Raw genomic sequence first — 26,807 nt, forward strand, 5'->3', positions numbered from 1 at the left:
CAGCAATTTTAACTCCGGCCTTGGATTCCTCAAGCCCCGCATGTCGCATGATGTGTTCTGCGTACAAACTGAATAGGGAGGGTGAAAGTATGCAGCCCTGCCGTAGTCCTTTCCCCATCTTGAACCAGTCTGTTGTTCCGTGATTTGTTCTTACCGTGGCTACTTGGTCTTTATACAGATTTCTCAGGAGACAGACAAGGTGACTTGGTATCCCCATACTACCAAGAACATGCCATAGTTCAGGGGTCCCCAAACTAAGGCCCGGGGGCCGGATGCGGCCCTCCAAGGTAATTTACCTGGCCCTTGCCCTCATTTATAATATAATATTTTTATATCCGTTTTAATAATATAATATATTGTATATACATATAATACTGATAATAATATTATTTTAAACAATACAATACTAACAATAATACCATATAATAATATTAATTATATGTTATATATTACATATAATATTACAGTATAGTGGTATAGTTCAATATAGTATAATGCCAATATTGTGCTATGCTAATAATCTATATATATATAATGATAAAGTTGTTTGCGCAGTGACTATAACAACAAAACTAAACATCCCAGAAATACGAAATTTGGCAACACAATGCAAAAGGCTTGCCTCCAGGTTACAACAACACAACCACACCACAAAACCACAATCCAGACCCACAAAACTCACAACAACGCATCATGCGATAACAACACAACTAAACGCCCCAGAAATACAAAATTTGGCAACACAATGCAAAAGGCTTGCCTCCCAGTTGTAACAACACAACCACACCACAAAACCACACAGGAGCCACAAAACTCACAACAACACATCGTGACTATAACAACACAACTAAACGACCCAGAAATACGAAACTTGACAACACAATGCAAAAACCTTGCCTCCCGGTTGTAACAACACAACCACACCACAAAACCACAATCTGGACCCACAAAACTCACAACAATGCATTTTGACTATAACAACACAACTAAACGCCCCAGAAATACGAAACTTGGCACACAACTAAACGCCCCAGAAATACAAAACTTGACAACACAACACAAAAGCCTTTTCTTCCGGTTGTAACAACACAACTACACTACAAAACCACAATCCGGACCCACAAAACTCACAACAATGCATCGTGACTATAACAACACAACTAAACGCCCCAGAAATACAAAACTTGGCAACACAACACAAAAGCATTCCCTCCCGATTGTAACAACACAACCACACCACAAAACCACAATCCGGACCCACAAAACTCACAACAGTGCATCGTGACTATAACAACACAACTAAACGCCCCAGAAATACAAAACTTGCCACACAACTAAACGCCCCAGAAATATAAAACTTGACAACACAATGCAAAAGCCTTGCCTCCCGGTTGTAACAACACAACCACACCACAAAACCACAATCCGGACCCACAAAACTCACAACAATGCATTTTGACTATAACAACACAACTAAACGCCCCAGAAATACGAAACTTGGCACACAACTAAACGCCCCAGAAATACAAAACTTGGCAACACAACACAAAAGCCTTGCCTCTCAGTTGTAACAACACAACCACACCACAAAACCACAATCCGGACCCACAAAACTCACAACAACGCATTGTGACTATAACAAATACAAAATTTGACAACACAACTCATCCACCTCCCCAATCCCTACATTCACACTTGGCCTCCAAAAAAACAATTACAATAATAACAATGACAACAACAACAACAATAAAAATCAACACCATCACAGGCAAGAAACAGCCAGGCACTGAGGCTGAGAGGCCAGTCAGTGCTACACTGGGCCTCCAAAAAACAATACAGTAACATCTAAATTATCCAACCTTCATGACCACTACAACAACAATAATAATAAACACCTACACAGGCAAAACAAAAAAAAGACTATTGTACCACAATAAAAATATAAACCGCACTCAGCAGAATCAGACATTACAACTAACAACAAACCAAAGACAACAGGGATCTCAAGCAATTATCAATTAACACAAAAATTGAAGAAGGTAACAGACTTCAAATACTACTACTAATGTGAGTATAAAGAAGGTGGAGGTCACAGCATAAATACAACCTAATGTAGACTGACCAACACCACCAGACTAAGCCACAGCAATGCGTGGCCAGGCACAGCTAGTATAATATATTGTATGTACATACAGCGGCTCTGAGTTCCCTTCGGGGTGAGAAGGGCGGGATATAAATGTAGTAAATAAATGTAGTAAATGAATAAATAATTAATTTTGGACTTAGGTTCGCGCAAAGTCTGAAATGACTTGAAGACACACTACAACAACAACAACAACAATCCTAATTAACCTAACTATCTCATTGGCCAGTAGCAGGCCCACACTTCCTATTGAAATCCTGATAGGTTTATGTTAGTTAAAATTATTTTCATTTTTAAATACTGTATTGTTCTTTCATTGTTATTATTGTTGTTTTGCACTACATATAAGATATGTGCAGTGTGCATAGGAATTGGTTCGTTTTTTTCCCCCAAATGATAATTCGGCCCCTCAACAGTCTGAAGGATTGTGGACCGGCCCTCTGCTTTAAAAGTTTGAGGACCCCTGCCATAGTTTATTATGATCCACACAGTCGAAGGCTTTAGAATAGTCAATAAAGCAGAAATAGATGTTTTTCTGAAACTCCCTGGCTTCCTCCATTATCCAGCGGATATTGGCAATTTGGTCTCTGGTTCCTCTGCCTTTTCTAAACCCAGCTTGGGCATCTGGCAACTCTCGCTCCATGTATTGCTGGAGTCTGCCTTGTAGGGTCTTGAGCATTACCTTACTGGCATGGGAAATAAGTGCTACTGTACAGAAGTTTGAGCATTCTTTAGCGTTTCCCTTTTTTGGCATGGGGATATAAATTGATTTTTTCCAATCTGATGGCCAAACTTGTGTTTTCCATATTTGCTGGCATATGGCATGCATCACCTTGACAGCATCACATTCCAAGATTTTAAACAGCTCAGCTGGGATCCCATCGTCTCCTGCTGCCTTGTTGTTAGCAATGCTTCTTAAGGCCCATTCAACCTCACTCCTCAGGATGTCTGGTTCTAATTCACTCACCACACCAGCAAAGCTATCCTCTATATTATTATCCTTCCTATACAGATCTTCTGTATATTCTCGCCACCTATTCTTCATGTTTCTCATGGATTCCTAATACCCAGGCTAAATGCTGCTAATAAGTGTGCAATCAGAACTGGCTGTGACTTCAACACAATCCATTTATATAATCCACCACGAAACAAGTCATCTGAAACCACCAGATCAGTTTCTTATGGCCTGGCAGACTATCCTGGACCACTGTTTTTCAGATAAAAAAAGACGTGAATTATCGGTTGATTTTGTAAAAAGAAAAAGAAAAAAAGGTCACAGTAATTTATAACGTGTGCCATATTCTCCCATCTACAGAGCTTCCATTTTATATGTTCGTTTTTTTTCTTCTAAGCTTTCCTGCAGCTGTTTCACTGCCGCTTTCCCTAGCTTTATTATGGTAGGAACAGAGGAACATGTAGAAGATTGAGCCAGATGAAATGCTCTCAAAGGTTAAATCTATCCCCTAAGCAACCTGTCAGAACACAAGGAAGTAGATCACAAATTCAAATTAAAGAAGCAAATGCCAATATTTTGGCATAAGAAGACTCAAGAGTTATGACATTAGGTGAGTTATCAAACTGGACTTATAAACCTTGATAATAGGCTTCTAAGAAATGAACCATTAGCAATGCCTGAATTCCAGCTGCAGCAGTATGTAGTTCAGTATCAGCAAATTTCTATGGTAACTGAATATTAAATGAGACATGTGAAAAGGCTTCTACATTTTCTGCCAAATCGAACCAACATACAGACTCACTTGAAATACAGTCTCTAAAATCATATAAGAAAACTGTGTCTGAATGCTTCCAAAAACAAAACAAAAATCATACGGCATAATTTGTAATCATAATATAGAAGAAAGCATGATGTATTGCAAAACAGTTTCACTTAACCTCTGATTACAGTGATGAAATCCAAGAAAGAAAAAATATTCTAAATATATAATATTCAAGGTCTGTTAAGCATTTAAAGACATGTGCTACAACAATATAATCCAGTACTGAAATAAGAAAGCATTAATGACAAGCAACATCTTAATCTAATCCAATCAAATCATTCCCAGTTTCAGCTACCTTTATAAATTTACAATTAGTACATGTTAATATAATAGTATAGTTTTCTACATTAAAACAGAAAAATAATGCTATGGTTGACATAAGTTTATCAATTTTACCAATGAAAATAGAAGACCACATGAAAATTTGTAACTCCACTATAAATAATATTATGACAATTCAAAAATATTTGACTCCTATCCGTATTGAATTCTAATTAAATATTCTTCATTTAATATCACAGTGAAACTCCTATTTTCTCACAGATTTCTTTTTTTCTTTTTTTCTAAAAAGAGCTAGAATGGGTCACATCACATATTTTAGTTTCACCAAAGAAATCTAGGGAGACTTAGTATAATAGTCTTGTCACTCACTATCAAAAAGATGGTGTGAAATGAAGACAGCTAGTGAGAAGAGAACAGCCAAGCCTCTCAACGTAAAATATGTGAGAAACAGAATTCTGAGTTAAAACCTGTCTTGCTAAACAGTTTTGAAAGGACAAAACCTAGTGACAGTATTTCTTAGTTTTTTTATGTTACAAAGAGTAGCATAAATGTATCAGCTAAGGTACTCCTTGTCTGAATATTCTTAGCTTCATTCTGCATTTTATGCTGTCATTCATCCTTTACTCACAATGCTTGTGATCCTTTCAATAATTTATTTTTTCTTAAGATTCTACGTTTTTCAACCTTTCCCCACAAAACAATTCAACTTGATAATCTATTTTACTTGACTTCTTCAAATTTTCTATTTAATCAAGTAATTATTGAAAAAATGTAGTTTTGGTTTATTGTGTAAACTCATCTGATCCTGTTTATAAATCCTGTTGTTTTTCTATTAATCTGCCTTGTCTTTCTGCTTTTCATAAATTAAAACTGGATATTACGCTCCTTTTAGGAAAACAAAAGCTAATTGATAATCTGACCTTGTAACTCCAGCCAAAGCTATATACAGTATATATTTAGCTTTGGATAACATAGGGAAGGGTGAATATCCCTGTGGTGTTTGTTTTGCTGTCTGTTGTGCTGTTCAGAAGATTTCACCTCACTTTCTGTCCCTATGATAACTGGATTTTGAAAAATTTGGCTTGTGGTTGAAACAAGGATTGGTGAAAAAGCTTCAGTCGAGATACCTTTTCCCCATGATAACCTTACAGGAGTGAATTTCTCTTCCTAAGGGTAGATTTCTCTCACTTCCTGTTGTCTCACCCTCTTATGAATAAGTCAACATAGAAGAACCCGAAGTCAACATAAGGCTAAGTTAGCAAGTGTCCATCTTAACAAACCCAAAACCAGAGCACAATCCCACAACTTGTTTTCTTCTTAAACCAGGATTAAGCAAATGCAATTATGTCAATGTCAGCCTCTGGGTGGCATTAGGAGAGGGAACACTAAAATCTAGGTTCTTCCTACTTTCTGATTATGAAAAGGTAATTTCTTTCTCCTGCAGTCCACCATTCCAAAGGCCACCTTATTCAAGAAGGTCATAAAGGGCTCTTGTAAGGAAGAGGAAGATGAAAAAAAACCACTTGATGCTTCTCTGAAACTAAGCCAGAAGATTTCAAAGATATTAAGAGTTCAGACTTGTTTAAATAAACCTCTTGTCGCTTCAGTACAGAGCTTTCATTCCCTATATCAAACTCAAATGTATACATTTGTCTTCATGGTACTCATGGAGGCAAATTTATATATGTAATTATACCAAATCAGTTGATTACAAAAATTACACTATGTCAGCAAGATCATGAAAAAATACAAATACCTTGTATCGTCCAATGCCAGGATCGATAAGAAATGAGCGGGCTGATGTAGATGGCAGATTAGATGATCCACTGTTTATTCCTTGGGTGACTTTGTTCTTACAGTTGGAAACATTGCAGGGACTAGGTTTTCCATCTTTATTAGTCAATGAAATAGTAGGAGCATCCGATTCTGAACGTATCAAAAGCTGAACTATATCATTCAGTCCAACATTATAATCAAATAAGGTATGTCCATCTTCAAGCTATTAAAAATAAAATCCAATAGAACAGCAATCAGCAAATGTTATTTCAAAAGACTGCATTTTAGTATAAAAATTATACCAAGATACCACTAAAAGGTATTCAGATGTGCCAATTCACTGTAGACAGAAAACTGCATTATGACCAGTTCATACCAATCATAAATCACCAATACAATCTATAATATTAATTTGCTTTTAAAAACAGGCTTTGAAGTAGTTGAAGAGTAACTCAGAATGTAAAGTTCTAATATCTCATGATTCACTATGCATCTTTCCATCTCTGAACAAATGGATGGGATAACCAGCAATACAATTTAAGGTAATAATAGGAGTTGTCCATTATACGAGGGTTATCCAGAAAGTAGATTACGTTTTGGAATTAAAAATGAACAAAGTATAGGAGAAAACATTTACCATATGCAGTTGAAAGCCACATCCAAATACCACTTCTCAACATAGTGGCCATTCAAATTTAGGCAGTTATCATAGCAATAAATGACCTTGGAAAGTTCTCCCCCACAAAACTTCCCAGCTTGCGTCCTCAACCCCTTCCCGCAGCGTCGCCAAAACACTGTTGCCGCTTGGTTGAGGACACTACCATTAGCCCAGAAAAGCCACACCAGTTCCCAAAAAGAGCTTGATTATTGGGGGGCAGGGCTGAGATTAGAAGAGGGGCGAAGCCCAGGAGAGGCCGAGGCCCTGCACCCTCAGAGGCCGATCCCCATGTAGGGCCCCTCCCTTCAGCGCCTACCGCTCGCCTTTCCAGTCCTGGCGAAGGTCCATTTGGTTGGGGCGATCCCTCCAGCCCCTCCGTCCTGTGTACCTCCTCAATGCCATCTGTTCTTTGTCACAGGAGCCACGCGCAGCGGCGGGAGGAAGGGGGCCGAGTTCATCTGAGGCAAAGAGCAGGCGGCGTGGAGGAGGCGCGCGGTTGGGGCGATCCCTCCTTCCCCTCTGTCCTGCGCGTCTCCTCCACGCCACCTGCTCTTTGTGCTAATCGTACCGTCCACAACCAAGCGGCAACGCAGCGTTTTGGCGACACTGCGGAGCTGCGGGAAGGGGTTGAGGACACAAGCGGGAAAGTTTTGTGGGGGAGAACTTTCCAAGGTAATTTCTCGCTATGATAACTCCCTAGATTTGAATGGCCACTATGTTGAGAAGTGGTATTTGGATGTGGCTTTCAACTGCATATGGTAAATGTTTTCTCCTATACTTTGTTCATTTTTAATTCCAAAATGTAATCTATTTTCTGGATAGCCCTCATATATGAATCTATGGCCAACAGAGTTGCCAATACTTATGAGGCGAATGTCAGATTAGGAAGCAAAATATATTTAGAATATTTAAAAGCTGTGAAGATTATTTATCATTTATCACCTTTAACACTAAACTTAAAAGGAACAATCTTTTTCAGAATGTCAGTCCCACAAAGGAATGGGCTCTTTGTTTTTCCAGGAGGAATCCCAATCTATTGGAGATTCTACTAGAACAAAGGGAAAGAAACAAAACCTAGTGACAGTATTTCCCTAACTTGATTTGCATCCACTTTTGTCCTCACCGGACAAGTCTCATTACTTCAAAAGAATGAGATGTCTAAAGCAGCTTTTTCAGGGAATTCAGGAGGGATTACCCTAAAAATAAATGCAATAAAAAGCTTCACAGCCTTCCACCAGTAGGAGCATCTTATGGTCAGAGTTTTACAAATGGAAAATTCAAGCATTCATACTTTATGTTTTGTGTTATTGTCTTCCCACCACCAGATGAGCACACACATATTAAAAGATTTAATTAAACTGAATGAGATACTTCTAATTGCTTGATCTAGCTTCACATTTCACTGATGTATAGGCCAAAGAATAGGCCGTTTCAGAGTAGCCTCGGACTTAAGGAATATTTCTATCTCAACTGAACTGTTGGGTGCTTTTGCATGGAATGCCACCCTCCCTCAACTTAGCCTGCTCACTCTAAAGCACTGATCTAGGCCAAGCATGTTCTTAAGTATAATCAGTGTAAATGTGTATGCAGTTGCCTATCGTCAATCTATTAAAATATGTAACTGATGGCAAGTTAGAATCATTTTGTTTTGTTTCCCTTTGCTAAATGTTAAATGAATGTGTTTAATTCCATCCTTAAAACAATCCCCATCCAGTATGGGACTTAAATTGTTAATGATGCAAAGGAAGATAGAACTCCAGTCTGATTTGAAAATACCTTGCTTTGTGTCAGTTGGGAACCATGAGCTTCAAGTGTGTGCTCACATGCTTCAGTTTGGTAGTTTAGACATGAACTCAAAAACAGTACTGGGTGAGAACTAAACAGACTCCACCAAAACTTAAAGTAATATCAAGTGACCAATACTAGGGTCTTTACTTTTCCACAGGTCTACTTTAAGCATACATAGTTTGATAGATTAGTGAGTGAAGAAAGGTGAGTGCCAGCTATTCCACTAGCCTTTCAATAGATGCTTCACTATGCGGGCAGTGTAGCAGTTTTCTTCCTCTGGCAATTTCAAACACAAGAACAAACTACACTTTTTGCATAGCCTACACAACTTGTAAATACAGATACTCTTCCTTCCACATAACTCTCTCCATGCTCTTATAATAAAGAAAAAAATGTGTTAATCTGTTCAATGACACAAAGGAAAACAGGGAGTGGATATGTAGCATGACATCTGCAACTATTTTATTTCATCATGAGTTTCCATGGATTTCAATCTCCATCTTCAGCACATCTGAAAAAGTTAAATCTATAGTTCATGCTAAAACCATTCATTCACTTTTAAAGATGCAGCCAGACTCCTTCTCCTCCCACCTAAGAAAGAGTCAGACAAACCTATAGAAATGACTTATTAACAATGCTCACTTCATTACTTGAAGGAGTGCAATTACTCGTGTGTATGCCAAGCACCCCTCAGCCCCAGTTCACTGAATTCAAGGTTCAAATGCATTCTGCCTTGTATTAGAGTGTAGATTTACACTTGTACTGCAGCAGCCTAACGTTAGACATGTTTACTAAGAAACATTTTCTGCAAGAACTGAATGGGGACTGCTTCTAGACAGACATGTGCTTATGATTATAGTGCTCTCCTCTATCTTTCCACTTGAACACTCTTCTTTCACGTGCTCCCTCCTCCTTCTTTCCCATCTCTCCTATATTCTGGAAACTGACTAGTTTCCAATGCAACTGTTGCTAAACTGGAGATCCTAGAGGGAATTGGATAATTGCTCCACCCAATTCAGGGATGAGGGTTCTGGGAAGAATTTTTTTAAAAATAGCATTTGCACATTTCCACAATTTTTCTGAGGGGAGGGATACTAAATGACTTGGTCTTCATATTCTTTCCCCTCAAACGCCACAGGAGCCTAACAGGATTGACTCTTAAAGCTAAACAGAATCGGTTTTCCTCAGAGGAATAAAAAATAATGTTTGGCAGCTTAGACATGAACTCAAAAACAGTACTGGATGGGAACTAAAATAACAGCACACGTTAATTCTATTCATTCATCTGAATGAGTTTTGTAGTAGAGCTTCTTCATATTTGAAGAACTGCAGTGCCCACTATAAGAACTCTGATGGCAATGGAATATACAGGATTACAGTTTGTGCAGCAAAATTCCATGAGACATACAGGGTTAACAAATAGCTACAGTTTGCTGGATTTTTCAGGAAAAAAATAAAGTTGTATGAATTTAGTAATGGTTATTCTCAACAGTTCACCTGTTTCATTTGTTTCTGCATGAGAGGGAATGTCACAGAACTGATCCATTGTAGATGTTGTTCTTGAGAATGCTAAAACATGACAGTGTGTTGGGAACTGACTTTATTTAAATCACTGAGATGGCAAGGTTATATCTGGTCTGCACCATTATAAAAACAATGCTAGAAATGTAGGGTTTCCTACCATCTCCCTCATATGTTAGGTGTTTCATCTATAGAGAATCTTTATTTACACTTCTGTGCAAAGAAAGATGAAATCATATAAGCTCTACAATTTACTACAACTAGGCTAATAATGTCATGCCCTCACTAAAGGATTCTTCAGAAGAGGGCTCAGAACCTGTACAAGCTGCTTAAGCTTATCCTTCAAGAGGACCCTTGACCCTAAGAAAATAATAGATCATAGTCAAAAAGTATTTTTTTTCAGAGATGTAGATTCTCAGAGATGCTGGAAACTGCATCACTAGCTAGGTGATATGTGACCTATTGTATTTTACCTGCACTCAGTTGAAGCTCCTTGAGAAACAGGACAACAAACAAAGGCCTATCAAATGTGACAAGGTGTGATGACTCATGGGCCTTGTAGTCCTGCTCATGACATTGTAATGCCTGATGAAGAAGAAAACTTGGGTTTTTTACCTTCCCAGTCAGAACTGGAATCTTCTCAGCCAGATCTTTCCCAGGCAGATCTGGGAACCTTGCACCTGCAAGAAAGTTGTGTCCCAGAAGTATGTCAAACAAACCCTGAGCCTACATCTCCCGTGTTCTCTCGCCATGAGTTTTGTAAACAACAGAGGGGTTTGGAAGCAGCTTCGCGCAGGAGTGCTAGAATAGCAGCTAAGAATGTACCCAATTAAGCCTGCTTTTCGTGAGAATCTTTAAGGAGTCAAACATCTGGTCTCAGAGTTTAGCTTTCGTTTCTGGTTCCCAGAGAACTGCTTCGGCGGGAAAGTTAGACTCGATATAGGTGTTTTACCCGCGTAGTAACTTCGCGGAGTCAATTCGTCAGCCTCCGGAGCGAGTTGTGTCTGGACAGCGCGCTCCGTTTCAAGCCTCGTTCCTGCTCAAGCCTTGTTCTTGTTTCCAGCCTTCGCTCCTGTTTCCCAGCCTTTGTTTACCTACGGACCTTGCCTTGTTTCCCAGGACTAAACCTTGCCTTGTTTCACGGATTTTACCAAGTTATTCCACGGACCTTGTTCTTGTTCCTCGTTACCTTGTTCCACGATTCAAGCCTTGTTTCAAGTATCAAGTTATTTCCTAGCCTTGCTCAAGTTCATGGACTAAAGGACCTTGTCATCTCCCCTCACTTTGCCTGGCAAAGTGAGTGTTTCGGTTATTGGATTACAACTTTGGACCTTAATATTTCATATTGGACATTGTTTCTTTGGACTAATTTTGACCTTTCCTGAAAGGTCTGCTTCTGGACTAACTTTTACATTTGCTTTTACTAACTTTATATATTTCCTAATAAAGATATTAGATAGAATCTGGCCTCTGCGTATGGTTATTGGTGCTCTGTAGCCTGGGTCGTGACAGTTTGACTCCGCCACCCATAAGCACCAATTAACCAAGGCCAGAATGTCTACCGGAACCGTGCCGGGCGGCCAGCCGATTACCTACACCATCGACAAGGATGAGGTGGACCGAATCCGTGATAAGCTCAATGCACAGGATGGGGAAATAAAGGGTTTGAAGGAACGCGGAATCCGTCTTCCGGCCATGGCGTTGCCAACCAAGTTTACTGGAGAAGCTTCTAAGGTTCATGTTTTCCGTCGCCAATGCCAAGCTTATCTAGAGGCCCGTGATGCCGAGTTTCCCCAGGAAAACATCAAGGTGGCGTGGATTTACAGTCTCCTAGACGGGCCAGCGGCTAACTGGGCGACGGCTCTGTTCGACCAAGCCTCCCCTCATCTAAGGTCAGCGCAACATTTCTTGGACCACCTTAAGGCGACCTGGGGAATCGAGGACAATTTGGAGGCAGCCGGGCACAAACTCCGCCGCCTCTTCCAAGGAGACAGACCCATGTCTCAGTACATAGCCGAGTTCCGAGTGCTGGCCCACAACACCGGCTGGAACGATGTTGCCCTCAGAGGACAATTTCGGGAGGGTCTCAACATTGAAATGCTGGAGGAAATCTCCAAGGTGGATCCTCCCCAAACGCTTGAAGCACTCATCGATCAATGTTTACGGGCTGAAGTCATGATTGCCAACAGGAAACAGTGGGTACGAGGCCAGAGCGGTAGAGCTGGGGCAAAACCCCCCGCTCCCGCCAGCGTTCAGCCGCGTCCAGTGTGGAGACCCCCACCACCATCCCCATACCCCAGAGGGAGCGAGGAGGTGCTGATGCAGTTGGGCAATGTGCGTCCCAGATTAGATGCCGCCGAGAAGGCCCGCCGCCAACGCCTAAATCTCTGTTGGTATTGCGGGAATGGGGGCCACTTCGCCAGAGAGTGCCCAGCCAAAGGGAAGCCCGCCGCCCGTCTTGCGGCGGCGTCCTCCACGGAGACGAAGGCGTTTGAGGCGGCTGGCACACAGCCGGCGGGGGAAGCCAACGACCGGGCGTAGAGAGGCTCGCCAACCCGGTCAAGAAACCCATTCAAGAGCCGCCAACCGGGGTCCTGTTCCTTCTAGTGGTCACCTTATGGTCAGCAAAAAAGGGACCCGTCATGATCCACGCCATGATAGACTCAGGAGCTATCAACAATTTCATTGATAGAGAGTATGCCGACTCTCTGGGATTACAATATCATGACTTCAAGAATGCCCGTGTGGTACAAGCCATCGATGGCCGCCCTCTCAAGACGGGCCCCGTAAGCCAGTGGTCGGAACCCACCAGGATGTGGATAAGGGAACATATGGAAGAGATTTCCTTCTTTGTTACTGAGGTTCCCCATTTCCCTGTGATTTTGGGGATTCCATGGCTGACACTTCACGACCCAAGCATCTCCTGGTCCAACAGAGAACTGCAGTTTGCTTCAAGGTACTGCCAAAACCATTGCCTCGTAGCCAAGGTCTGCCATGCCACAGACACCGAGCCCATTATCACCTTGCCAAAGAAGTACTCCGAGTATTGGGATGTATTCAATGAAAAAGAAGCCGAAAAATTACCCCCACATAGACCTTATGACTGTGCCATAGACTTGGTGGAGGGGGCCCCGATCCCGCGAGGGCATCTCTACTCCCTGACTGAACCAGAGCAAGAAGCTCTCAGGGAATTCATAGAGACAAACCTTCGCAAGGGATTCATCAGACCCTCTCAATCCCCAGCTGCCTCCCCAGTGATGTTTGTGAAGAAGAAGTCAGGGGAATTACGCTTGGTGGTGGACTACAGAGCATTGAATAATATCACCAAGCAGAACAGCTATCCCCTGCCCTTAATCTCGGATCTACTAGACCGACTTCGAGGAGCCAAGGTTTACACCAAGCTGGATCTTCGGGGGGCTTACAACTTAGTTCGCATCAGAGAAGGGGACGAGTGGAAGACCGCCTTCCAGACTAAATTCGGATTATTCGAGTCCCGAGTTATGAATTATGGATTATGCGGAGCTCCCGCAACGTTCCAGCATTTTGTCAATGACATTTTCCAGGACTATCTAGATAGGTTCTTGATAATCTACCTGGACGATTTTTTGGTGTTTTCTAGATCACAATCAGAACATGAGAACCACGTCAAAATGGTGTTACAACGATTGCGGGATCATGGACTTTATGCCAAGCTGGAAAAATGCGCTTTTGATCTACAAGAGGTAGATTTCCTTGGATACCGTATCTCGCCTCTAGGGCTCTCCATGGATCCAGCCAAGGTTTCAGCAGTATTGGAATGGCGGGCGCCAACTAACAAGAAGGAGGTGCAGCGATTCTTGGGGTTCGCGAACTATTACCACAAGTTCATTCCAGATTTTGCCCGCTGGTCTGACCCAATCACTAGCTGCATCCGTGGAAAACAGCCCTTCCGCTGGACTGATCAAGCAGAGAAAGGGTTCCAGCAACTAAAGAAATTATTCACATCCCAGCCAATCCTTCAGCATCCAGATCCTGAAACCCTTTTTGTGGTGCAAGCGGACGCCTCTGATGTGGCAATTGGGGCTGTGCTCCTACAACCGGTGGGAGATCACCTTCATCCTTGTGCCTATTATTCTCGTCAACTAACCGCACCAGAGAGGAACTATACCATTTGGGAAAAGGAACTATTAGCCATAAAGGCAGCTTTTGAAACTTGGAGGCATTGGCTAGAAGGGGCCAAATTTCCCATTGAAGTCCACACTGATCATCGGAATCTAGAACATCTAAGAACTGCCCGCAAGCTAAATCAGAGGCAGCAACGTTGGGCTTTATTCTTTGAACGTTTCAACTTCCAGATTCATTATGTGACCCCAGCCCAAACCAAGCAAGCAGACGCCCTGTCACGTAAACCGGAATACGCTGCAGGACGTAAGGAGACCCTTGAATCCCAACTATTACAACCCGAGAACTTTGCCACGCTCACAGTGGGGAACACCAAATCCACTCCCATTGGTTCAACTTCCTCCACTCCAGGACCCATCTGTGCTCAAGAAATCAGGGCTAGTCAGCAAGCAGATCCCTGGGCGCAGGACCAACTTCGTCAAGGTCTGCATTTTCCCTTTTCGCTTAAAGATGGACTGCTTTGCTATAGAAATCATGTTTATATCCCACCCGGACCGGGCAGGGAAAAAGCACTTCGTCTGTGTCATGACTGCAAACCAGCAGGGCATTTCGGACTATTTAAAACCATGCATCTGATCCTAAGAGATTTCTGGTGGCCCAAGATCCGCAAAGATGTGGAAAAATATGTCAACACCTGCCCAGTATGCCAGCGCTCCAAGATAAGAAGGGAAAAGCCCTCAGGGCTTCTACACCCCCTTCCTACCCCATCTCGCCCATGGGAAATAATTTCTGCGGATTTCATCACTGACCTACCACCTTCCTGTGGATTCACCACGATCCTAGTGGTGGTGGACCTTTTCACCAAGTTAGCCCATTTCATTCCCTGTGAAGGCCTCCCCACGGCCAAAGAGACTGCAGATCTATTCCTTCAACATGTTTTCAGACTACATGGATTGCCCAAGAGTTTGGTCACAGACCGTGGATCTCAATTCACCTCTCGTTTCTGGAAGGCACTACAAAAACTATTGGGCATAGACTCTCGTTTATCTTCAGCTCATCATCCCCAAACAGATGGGCAAACGGAGCGCACCAATGCCACTTTGGAACAGTATCTTCGCTGTTATGTAAACTACCAACAGGACAATTGGGCTTCTCTGTTACCACTGTCAGAGTTTGCCTACAACAATGGAGTTCAAGCTTCTACAAAAGAAACGCCGTTCTTTGCAAACTACGGCTTCCATCCACGTTTCTTTCCCCCTGTCATTGAAACTTCAGAAGTTCCCGCAGCAGAGGATTGGCTGCAGGAACTCACAGCGGTGCAACAACTTTTGCTCCAACAACTAGACCAAGCCAAGGAGGACTATAAACGTCACGCGGACAAACATCGCCAACCGGGCCCCGAAATCAAGGTAGGAGATCGGGTTTTCCTGTCCACTCGCTTTTTGCCCTCCCATCGCCCTTGCCGGAAGTTGGATGCCCGTTTCATTGGCCCCTATCCAGTGGTAGCGCAATTAAACCCCGTGACTTTCAAACTCCAACTTCCGCGTTCAATGCGCATTCACCCAGTGTTTCACCGCTCCCTGCTCCTTCCGGCGGATGGTGTGCGTCCTGATACAGACCAACCGGCCCCCCCTCCTGTTTTGATGAATGGGGAGGAGGAGTTCGAGGTTGAGGACATTTTGGATTCTCGCTTTCACCGCCGCCGCCTACAATATCTCATTGACTGGGTGGGTTTTGGCCCTGAGGAACGCTCTTGGGAAGACGCCTCCACAGTCCATGCTCCTGATTTAACCCGTCGCTTTCATCAAACCTATCCCGCCAAGCCGCGACCTCGCGCCTCGGGGAGAGAGTCCCAGTTTGGGAGGGGCCTTGAGGAGGGGGATAGTGTGATGACTCATGGGCCTTGTAGTCCTGCTCATGACATTGTAATGCCTGATGAAGAAGAAAACTTGGGTTTTTTACCTTCCCAGTCAGAACTGGAATCTTCTCAGCCAGATCTTTCCCAGGCAGATCTGGGAACCTTGCACCTGCAAGAAAGTTGTGTCCCAGAAGTATGTCAAACAAACCCTGAGCCTACATCTCCCGTGTTCTCTCGCCATGAGTTTTGTAAACAACAGAGGGGTTTGGAAGCAGCTTCGCGCAGGAGTGCTAGAATAGCAGCTAAGAATGTACCCAATTAAGCCTGCTTTTCGTGAGAATCTTTAAGGAGTCAAACATCTGGTCTCAGAGTTTAGCTTTCGTTTCTGGTTCCCAGAGAACTGCTTCGGCGGGAAAGTTAGACTCGATATAGGTGTTTTACCCGCGTAGTAACTTCGCGGAGTCAATTCGTCAGCCTCCGGAGCGAGTTGTGTCTGGACAGCGCGCTCCGTTTCAAGCCTCGTTCCTGCTCAAGCCTTGTTCTTGTTTCCAGCCTTCGCTCCTGTTTCCCAGCCTTTGTTTACCTACGGACCTTGCCTTGTTTCCCAGGACTAAACCTTGCCTTGTTTCACGGATTTTACCAAGTTATTCCACGGACCTTGTTCTTGTTCCTCGTTACCTTGTTCCACGATTCAAGCCTTGTTTCAAGTATCAAGTTATTTCCTAGCCTTGCTCAAGTTCATGGACTAAAGGACCTTGTCATCTCCCCTCACTTTGCCTGGCAAAGTGAGTGTTTCGGTTATTGGATTACAACTTTGGACCTTAATATTTCATATTGGACATTGTTTCTTTGGACTAATTTTGACCTTTCCTGAAAGGTCTGCTTCTGGACTAACTTTTACATTTGCTTTTACTAACTTTATATATTTCCTAATAAAGATATTAGATAGAATCTGGCCTCTGCGTATGGTTATTGGTGCTCTGTAGCCTGGGTCGTGACACAAGGAAGGACAGAGACTACTCAGCCTTACCAATCTTCTTTTCCTACCTAACATTAAAAACACAGAATCCTGAAGGATATAGAATTATTATGTTTCATTCTAGAAATGAAAACATAATCCACATTTCCCAAAAGATAACTACACAGGTATGTCTTCTCAGTATTATACTTAGCACTTTATTGACTACGTCAGCTGCGTAACTATACCTTCCTCATGACTTTGACATATTTTGCACTTTGGCCCAGATCCGTGAATTCAACTCATGTTTTTAACACTTTATTTTGTACGTTGACCTTTTATGATTGTTTTTATCGATGTTGATGTTTTATTGTTGAGTAATTTGCTTTTGCTTTTATATTGTTGTGTCTGGGCAAGGCTCCATGTAAGCCGCCCCGAGTCCCTTCGGGGAGATGGGGCGGGGTATAAGAATAAAGTTATTATTATTATTATTATTATTATTACACTCCTTTGTGGAAGGATTAGAATTTGATGGCAAAGCATGTGCTTTAGAAGGAAAAGGTCCTAGGTTTGATTTGTTACAACTCTTAAGTAGGACTAAGGAAAACACCAGTCTGGGATCCTGAAGCACTGCTGTCAGTCAATGTTAATACTACTACTTGTTATACTGCTGTTTTGATCTTATGTTGTACTGTTTATTTTATGTATTGTATTATTTAATTGCATTATGATATGGTTATATTGTATTGTCCTGGGCATGGCCCCATGTAAGCCGCCCCGAGTCCCCATTGGGGAGATGGTGGCGGGGTATAAATAAAGTTTTTTTATTATTATTATTACAGTGCAGGAAGGATCACTGGCCTATCTATATCTATATTATATATATCATGTTCCTATATCCTTATTTTAATTCAGAGATTTTAATGATTTAAATCGTTTATAAAGAAGATTCTATGTAATCATAATTTTAGTAGAAGCACATGAATGCTTATTGTGGCCTCAATATATATTCACAGGTTTCACTGAAAGCCTTCAGGCTACATAATTATCCTGAACTGTTTTCAAATAAATTCTCAGTTCATGAAAAGGTGGAATCCCTTGCATTTATATCCAGATTCCTCTTCTTCAGATCTACTCCAGCTCCCCAGATTCTCTATTCACTGACCTTTTTTGCCAAAGAGGTAAACTACCCCTAGAAAATAGGTTTATGTTATAGTTTTGAACCTGACAAGGTTCAAAGAATAGAAATGACTGAACACAGTAGTAAGTTTAAAATCATATCACATAAAGCAAAAAGCTTGACAGTCTCTTCCTGCTAAAAAAAACAAAACTTATGTGTTAGTTGGATGCTGCTACTGGACATAAAGCTGCACATCTCACTCACTCTCTACCATTACTCTGCAGCAGAGCCAAGTCTTCCTTGTAGTAGGAAACATAACACCAGCTAAATATATATTTAGCAATGTTAGGGGTTCTACATAAGTACCTCTTATAAAACATACATACAGCTCTGATCTTCTAGAAGACTAATGGCAATGGCTGCTCGTAACTAATTATACTTATCTTTGGATTGTACTACTATTCAATGACTATGCACTGAGAACAGTATTGCTCATATCTATACACAATAATCTGAAATGAACCTATTGTCCCCTAGTTCCACAAAGGGCAGTGTGTAAGCTATAGTTAGGCCAGAACCGAAGAAATTAGGAAATCTGAAAATAGAAACAAAACACTGCTCTCCTTCCAATGAAATGAAATAAATGAGAATAGAAATCATCAACCCTGTTATTCTCTCAATGTAACAAAATAAAACATCTCACCTTACTGACAATAAGGCCACAATGGTAAGCATTTACTTTATTGGAGGGTGGAGAGGGGACCCAACTTGGAAAAGCAGTTCTGATGAGGCTGCTTATGAATGTTAGTATTTTAGAATACTCAAAGAGCATCAACTTTAACCAAAAATATGATCTGATTCATTGTAACACAAACATTTATAAATACAAACTTTAACAGTTCTTAAAATTAATTTTACAATATTTCACAACTTGATCTCTAAAATATGAGTACAAAAAAAGCTAGATTTCCAGCTATAGAAATTCCAGGTTCATATAATCAATTCGTTGCTTCTGCAATATCTAACTTCTTGGAAATAACCTTTGCTTATTCTAGTAAGACCACTGTATGGCAGAAATAACAGCTGCCCAGGATAGCTGAACTCCTGTGATCTTCTCTCAGGATTCTTCCATGCTATGGGAAGAGACATATCTCTTCAAATTTTTCAGGAAAGCAAAACTGAAATGGAAACAACCCTCAGTAGTAACAAATGTCATACTACTTTTCTATGCTATGTTTTAGAAAGAGGATTTACAACTGCAAAATGTAATAGCATCAGGACATTATGATCATAGTAAAAGCTATCTGTTTGCTCTGGTTCTGAAGGTGCAAAATAAAATCATATACTGTGACTTTTCAGAATAAACAAAAGCATGAATCTTTGTTACATAACTTCATACAAAGACATAGAACGAATACCTTGTGACACAGCTTTAGATGTTGCTTATTGCAACCAGATCACTCACTAATGTGACTTGAATATTGTGCTCCATGTAAAAAGGTATCCCCTGAGAATTATCTTCTTGAACAGGACTTGAACACTTGTCAACATGAGACTGATGCTACAAGTAATAAATTTTAGGTGTAGGAAGGGTAGAAAAAAAACAACACCTACTTTATGATTATTGGGGGTTTTTTTCCTGGCAGGAATAGTGCTTGGCTTGTATGACTTTGGACACCATGTATATCTACTTGTGAAGATGGACCACTATGCCTCAGGCAGAACGTGTTTGGCCCTTATACCACTATCCTAGATGTAGCAAACCCCATATAAATTTGACCACTGTTCTCTTCAACCTTGATTACTTTGAAATGATTGCTTAAGAAGCCCACCCATAAGGCCATCTCAAAAACCAACTTATGCAAACTTCTCAAACAAGATGCAGATCCATGGGTTTTGAAGATCAAATAAAATACCGAGACAGGCAGAGTAAAGAAGTTGTTTAAGATAAGAAGTTAACAGGATGACAATAATATTTTCATCCTATGTCTCTAAGGTGGGAAGTCAGTTTTGATTAATTTACTTTATTGTTGTTTTAGGTGGAGAAGGATAAGAGAAGTTGGGTTTTAATGGCTGTAATTGTGTAATAAGTACCTGTATTGTAAAACTGCTGACTTATATAAAAATAAATTGCTAAAAAATAATATAGAGATTAAAAACAAGATGCAGACTTATGGCCCTGATATTGTCATTTCCCTTCTGTATTTTTAACATCATAGTCTGATGAAGAAGCCAGCAAGTTTCAAAGGTGAGTGCAAGACATTATGTGCACTTTGGTTGGCCTAATCAAAGTATCCTGGTGATGTGTATTTTGCTGTATTTACAGAGTTGAAACTCCTATGATCGTGTCATTAAATACTGTGATACAATATCGCCTCATTCCTTCTATATCCTTATGTATTCCGAATACCTAAAGCTCATGACCTGGTATAACTTCACATCAAGAGATATTATTTCCCCCAAAACAGTATTTGGACCCTATAGAGATAAAAGTCTCTCTCAAAACCCATGGGTATGTATATCGTGCAGCTTCAGAACCTAAGGCTTGAGAGTAACAAAACATTTCCTACTAATCAATATGAGGGATGACTGTGCAGTCACAGTAAAAAGCAAACATTATACTATGTAGCAGGTGAAGTTAAAAATACATAGAGTCATGAAATTTAACGATACTTGCAAGTCCAAATATAATAATTGGTGTGAAGATACAGATAAGCAATTCCTAATGAAGGGAAATATGTTTTCCCCTTACTGGCATACTATACTGTCCTTTCTGTGTAATGAGGAACAGCGCACATATATTGTTTGTTTGGCATCTAATGATTGCCGGTTGTGAAGCCACTCTGCCCCCCCCCCCCCCAGGAGAGAAGGATGGGATACAAAAGTATGAAATAATTAAAATATACACAAATGTGAAACACAACCTATCACTATAGATCAGAAAAAGCTGGCAATAAGATGGCATTGATATCTTGGCGAACACTGAACACTGAAGTTTTGTTAATGTTAAAAAAATGAGAAAACCACCATTCTGCTCCCAAATAGTATTGCAGCAGGGACAGAAATTCCTTTAGTTTTTGTCAACCCCCAAGCAGATGATATGGGGTGAAGTTCGAAATAGGATCTCTCACATAATGTCCAGGGCAGAATAACAAAACTATGTTTCCTCATCTCCAAAAAGTAATTCTCAAAATACAAAATACAGATCAGTCCAAGTGGACCTATTCTTACTTGTTGCTTACTTCAATTTTTGTGCAGCATTTTGCTACCATTTTGAACACCTTTCTAACATGTAGACAACTCAAATCCTACTGTGATAATCTATCCCTTTATCAGGAATGCATTTTCAGAAATAAGGCATGAAACTACTGGCCCAAATTTGTAATGTAACAGGAATGGGATTCACATAATCCTCCATATATGGTTGGACTGTGGAACTTAGCAGCCCCAGAACTAATACTGCACAGACATATTTCACAGCAGTACTACTATTCTCAAGGAAGACATGATACTATATTGTCTTCCACAGGTGCTATGTGCAATGGCTTACTGGTCTCAAATGCACTGAATGAGTCTAAAAAAGTCAAAAAAGCTATACGTCTGTAGGATAGCATACACATTTGAGTGACTAGCCATATAAAACATTTCCTTTTCTGCCCAAAACCAGTAGCATTTTCTATAAAATGCTCAGCTTCTCTAGTATTTAATGTGCTCTTATGTTTTATTTTCACTAGTTTTTTAAATCCTCCTCTACATCTTACTTTCTGCATGCCTGGTTTCATCCACTAGTCCTTCATGGTCCAAAGAATATTGGCCATAACATGCTTCAGGGCTGAGAGTCAGATTTGCATATACATGGAGGCTCAGAGCTAGCTAGCCATAGCTGGAACACATCTTTCAAACACAATGGCTAGAAAGGCACAGTAGCTGAACCATGTGACTAGAACAGAAACCAAGAGAAATAAAGGGATTTTTTAATTTAAAAAACACACACACATACACAGAGAGAGAGAGTGAGTTATGAAAATGGGTAATACCAGAGTTCTGGGGTAATGAAACCTAACAGATGCAGTATGGCACAAACATTCATGGATCATCACAATCCATAAACACACTGTGCAATCCTTAAGATGTCATACATTTATTTCTGGTTTTGTTGGCAACCCCTCTAGAAGAACAATTTGTGGATTAGCTTTCTTTTACTCTGTGCTGTAAAAGGCTTTCATGGCCAGAATCACTGGGCTGCTGTGAGTTTTCTGAGTGTATGGCCATGTTCTTTTACTCTATTTGCTCACAGTAGATTCAAAGTGGTAAAATAATAAGACATTCCCACCAATCACAATATGTACGTTCAAGAGGCAGTTTCAGACACTTGCATTTTCCATTTCTTTTGTCCTCACAGCTATCATTACATGCTTAATCGTGTCTTAACACCATTACATGTGTACACAACGTATTGGGCACAATGATCTTTTCTTTTCCATTCTGGAAAATCCAATCAGATTAGAATGGCATAAGTACACATGTCAGAATGTAAATATGAATGTGATCAAGTGATGGCACATGGACAAAAGAGTACATGATTTTGAGAAAGATACGCCTTTTAATCAGTAAACCTTGGCTGAAGACGAAGGGCATTCCACAAAATGCTACTGCATTTACATTCTGGATATTGGGAGTTTGGTTTCGTTATCCTGCTAACTGCTCATTGTGCTTTGAAATTAAACTGCCAATCTTGAGAACAGATTAGCCAGTAAAATTTTTAAAAACCTAACTAACCGTTGCCAGGAGGAGGGGGTGAATGGAGAAGAGGAAGTGAAGGGAAAAACAACAACATCCACCACCAGACACAGACATTAAGGCAAATTTCCCTTGGCTAGGAGCCACTTCTCTGAGCAAAGCAAGCTCAGGGAAGCCAGCAACCAGGCCAAAAGTTGCCAGAGACCGCTGAACCACCGGAAGCAGCACAGGAGAGGCAGCAGGCAGCCATCCCAACCTGCCTCCATCTCTCCCCTTCCTTCCAAGGAAGCTTTGGCAGTTGGCCGCCTCCCTTGACTTCAAGACCCAGGGGAACAGGAGGAGTGGGCGGGTTGTTATTGGACTGCAAAATCCTCCTGCTCTTGCTAGCATAATCAGTGGCGATGGGTGACAGGAGATGCACTCCAAACATCTGGAGGGCCGCTCTTTTCCTCCCAAGGAAAAAGACAGAGAGATGGAGGCCAGGGTGAGCTGTTGGAAGCCATTTTCTACCTCACTTTCTATTATCTGCCTCTTGGAATCCAAATCAAGCCATTATCTTGAAAAAACACACATTCTGGATCATGTACATCATATAAACAACTGCTCCATATTTGCTTTAAGTGGTTTATAAAAAGATCAAAACACTGCATTTCAGAGATGGGCAATATTTGGATCTTCATGTGGTGTTGGATGGCAAGGCTGCATCTATTTATTTATTTGGGAAATTTCTGTATCGCCTTTCTCCTATCATTAAATAAATAAAACCATTTAAAATTCCCAAGAAGATAAAATATGACTAAAATGCAGTTCTTAGGCTTCTGTTAACCCTTGTTACGTCAGCTGCACTGGCTGCCAGTTTGCTACTGAGCACAATTCAAAGTGCAGGCTTTAGCCTATAAAGCCCTAAACGGTTCCGGCCCTGCTTACCTGTCCAAACATATCTCCCTCTTTGATCCACCTTAGAGGCTAAGATCATCAGGGGAGGCCCTGCTCTCGATCCTACCCTCTTGCAAGCGCGACTGGTGGGAAAGAGAGACAGGGCCTTCTCGGTGGTGGCCCCTCATCTATGGAACTCCCTCCTCAATGAAATTAGAGTGGCTGCCTCCCTCCTGATCTTCAGGAAAAAAATTAAAAACATGGCTCTGGGATCAGACCTTTGGTCAGTAATGGGAACAGTGCAATAAGAGACTATGCTTTTATAATGACAACTCGGACTGGCCTGGAATATGATCTGGATTATGTGATTTTAACTGATGTTTTAATGTTTTTTTAATTGTTGGTTTTCATGCTTCTATTTATTTGCTGATGTATTTTATATGCGGCATCAAATTGTTGCCTTGGTAAGGCCACCCTGAGTCCCCTTCAGGGCTGGATATAAGTGTGGTAAATAAATAAATAAACCCCAATTAAAAGCTATTCCACACAGGATGTTTTCCTAAAGGACAAGAGTGTGGGGGCTGCAGTTTGATCCCACTATAGCTAAATTCCTTAGAATCGTGGGAGCTGCAGTCTTCAGCCTTCTCTGCCCACGAGGGCTGGTGTTTCGCCAAACTACAAATCCCAGGATTATTCTGGAACACCGAGCTATGGAAATTAAAGTGGGGGCAAAATGCAATAACTCTGCAGTACAGCTGTATTCAAGTTCACATGCGAGGTGGTAAAAGTTGATGCAGCACCTGGAGAACCCCTTATTCCCCATCCTCAGGAGAGGGCCATTTAGTTGGAAAAGACCATACAGTCCCACCCAATTCTGGGTTATAAAATAGGGCCAAAATTCTGTTTTACATGACAGTGGTAGCTCAAATAGTATATGCTAAATATTGGGAAACCTCAGAGATACCTCCCTTAGAAGAATGGGAAAAATACATTACAGCTATGCTAATAATGGACAAAATAACTGTACTCTTGAGAGAACTATTAGAGAACTTTGTGAATGAATGGCAGTGATTCAACATCTCAATAAAAAGTATAATTAAACTAAAATATACATAGGGGATCCTATAAGAATGAAGACAAGGAGAAAGCAGATATTAATTTAGAGCCGATGATATCTTTATATCAGTGTTTCCCAACCCGTGGGCCGTGAGAATGAAAATCTTGTCTGCGACCCTTCTTCCTCTTTATTTTATTTTCACTACTTTCCGCAGAGCTTTGCTTTTTAAGGCCTGTTCCTGGGGTTATTTGGGGTGCTGATTCAGAAAATTACATTGGATAGATTGCATCAGCTCTAGATCATTAAATATGGAGGACCCCCCCCCCCGTGGCGCAATGAGTTAAACCCTTGTGTCAGCAAGACTGCTGACCTGAAGGTTGCTGGTTTGAATCTGGGGAGAGCGCGGATAAACTCCCTCTATCAGTTCCAGCTCCACATGCAGGGACATGTGAGAAGCCTCCCACAGGATGATAAAAGAAAAGTTGGGAACCACTGCTTTATACTGCTTTATTCAAATAGAAGACTGCGACCCCTTAAAGCAGTGGTTCTCAACCTGGATTCCCCAGATGTTTTTGGCCTACAACTCCCAGAAATCCCACCCAGTTTACCAGCTGTTAGAGCCCAAAAACATCTGGGGACCCCAGGTTGATAACCACTGCCTTAAAGAAAAGATACTATGTGAGAAATGATAATGAAACACTAATAGCTGGAAAATATTGGACTGTATGCAACAAATGTTTTGAAAATGTTTGGCCGTATATACAAACTATTTTAATTACAGTAGAGTCTCACTTATCCACGCCTCGCTTATCCATGCCTCTGGATAATCCAAGTCATTTTTGTAGTCAACGTTTTCAATTTATCATGATATTTTGGTGCTAAATTCGTAAATACAGTAATTACAACATAACATTACTACGTATTGAACTACTTTTTCTGTCAAATTTGTTGTAGAACATGAAGTTTTGGTGCTTAATTTGTAAAATCATAACCTAATTTATGTTTAATGGCCTTTTCCTTAAACCCTCCTTATTATCCAATATATTCGCTTATCCAAGCTTCTGCCGGCCCGTTTAGCTTGGATAAGTGAGACTCTACTGTAATTAATAAATATTGAGAGATTAGCAGCCGTATCTAAAACAAAACAAAATAAAATCGGGGCAAACAACATGGGCAGAGGAAGAAGGGCAGGGAAAATTGACGCCACCAAACCCCATTGTTTATTTTTCTTTCCACATCCCTTCCTTCCATCCATCCCTCCTTCCTTTCTTTTCCCCCGATTCCTTGGCTGGGCACAAAGGCCTCCTCCTCCTCAGGTGACCTCCTCAGAAGGAGGCAAGTCAACAAAGCGGCCGCCTCACCTGCTTGCCCCGGTAGAAGAGGCGCTGCCGCTCGGGGCTGACGCGGAAACTCTCCTGGATCTTCTCCCGGAGGCTCTCGATCTTGGTGAGGCGGCTGAGGTCGTCGATGGTGTGCGTCTGGGCCCCGTCGATGGTGCGCACCTGGATCCACATGGCGCCTGAGGGGAAAGGAAGGGAAAGGGGAGGCTTGGAAGCCCCCCAACAGTAGCCCCTCCGGCCTCCGCCTTTCCTCCTGCGGCAGAAGCCTGTCAGGGAGAGAAAGAGAGAGAGAGCCCCGTTGCCTTCTTCCGCGGAAGAGGAGGAGCCTCCCAACCACGGCCAAATTAACGGTCGTCGCCGGCGGCGGCGGCGGGAGCCATGTCCGAAACCGGAGCTCTGTGTGTTTACCAGGCTCTACACATGGAGGTCACGGCGCCAACGCGGATCTCGCGAGACTGGCGCGGACCACCCCCCCAACCCCCGCGCGCTCTCAGTCTCCTCACCGCTAGACCTTTAAAGAGGCAACAACAGAGAAGGAATCGCGCGAGGCGGGGGGAAAGGGAGGGGGGGGAGAAGATGCGGAGCTCGCCGTCCTCGGTTCCTATTGGCTCCTCCCCAAGCCACGCCCCTCCCCTCGCGCGCTGCCTCGAGGCGCCACTTCTGAGGAGAAATGGGAATCCCAGGGCCTTCCCACACAGTCCTGTATCCCAGAATAGCAAGGCAGAACATCGCAAAGTATCTGCTTTGAACTGGGATATATGGCAGTGTGGACGCAAGATAGCCCAGGGCCCTTCCACACAGCCATATAGCC

The 26,807-nt window shown here is 41.8% G+C and overlaps 1 protein-coding gene across 1 annotated transcript in view; it reads right to left on the bottom strand.

Annotated features, from left to right (window-relative positions):
• Positions 1–26,516, bottom strand: part of uhrf2 (ubiquitin like with PHD and ring finger domains 2) — an 89,667-nt gene extending 63,151 nt beyond the window's left edge. The window contains exons 1-3 of the mRNA XM_062971940.1: positions 26,500–26,516; positions 26,018–26,262; positions 5,960–6,202 (exon numbers count right to left, since the gene is read on the bottom strand). Of these exons, the coding sequence (XP_062828010.1) occupies positions 5,960–6,202; positions 26,018–26,170 (396 nt within the window). The 5' untranslated portion in view covers positions 26,171–26,262; positions 26,500–26,516. The remainder of the gene's footprint in view (positions 1–5,959; positions 6,203–26,017; positions 26,263–26,499) is intronic.
• Positions 26,517–26,807: the final 291 nt, after the last annotated feature.

Source organism: Anolis carolinensis, chromosome 2 (assembly GCF_035594765.1).
Source record: "Anolis carolinensis isolate JA03-04 chromosome 2, rAnoCar3.1.pri, whole genome shotgun sequence".
In the NCBI taxonomy this organism is placed as follows: Eukaryota; Metazoa; Chordata; class Lepidosauria; order Squamata; family Dactyloidae; genus Anolis; species Anolis carolinensis.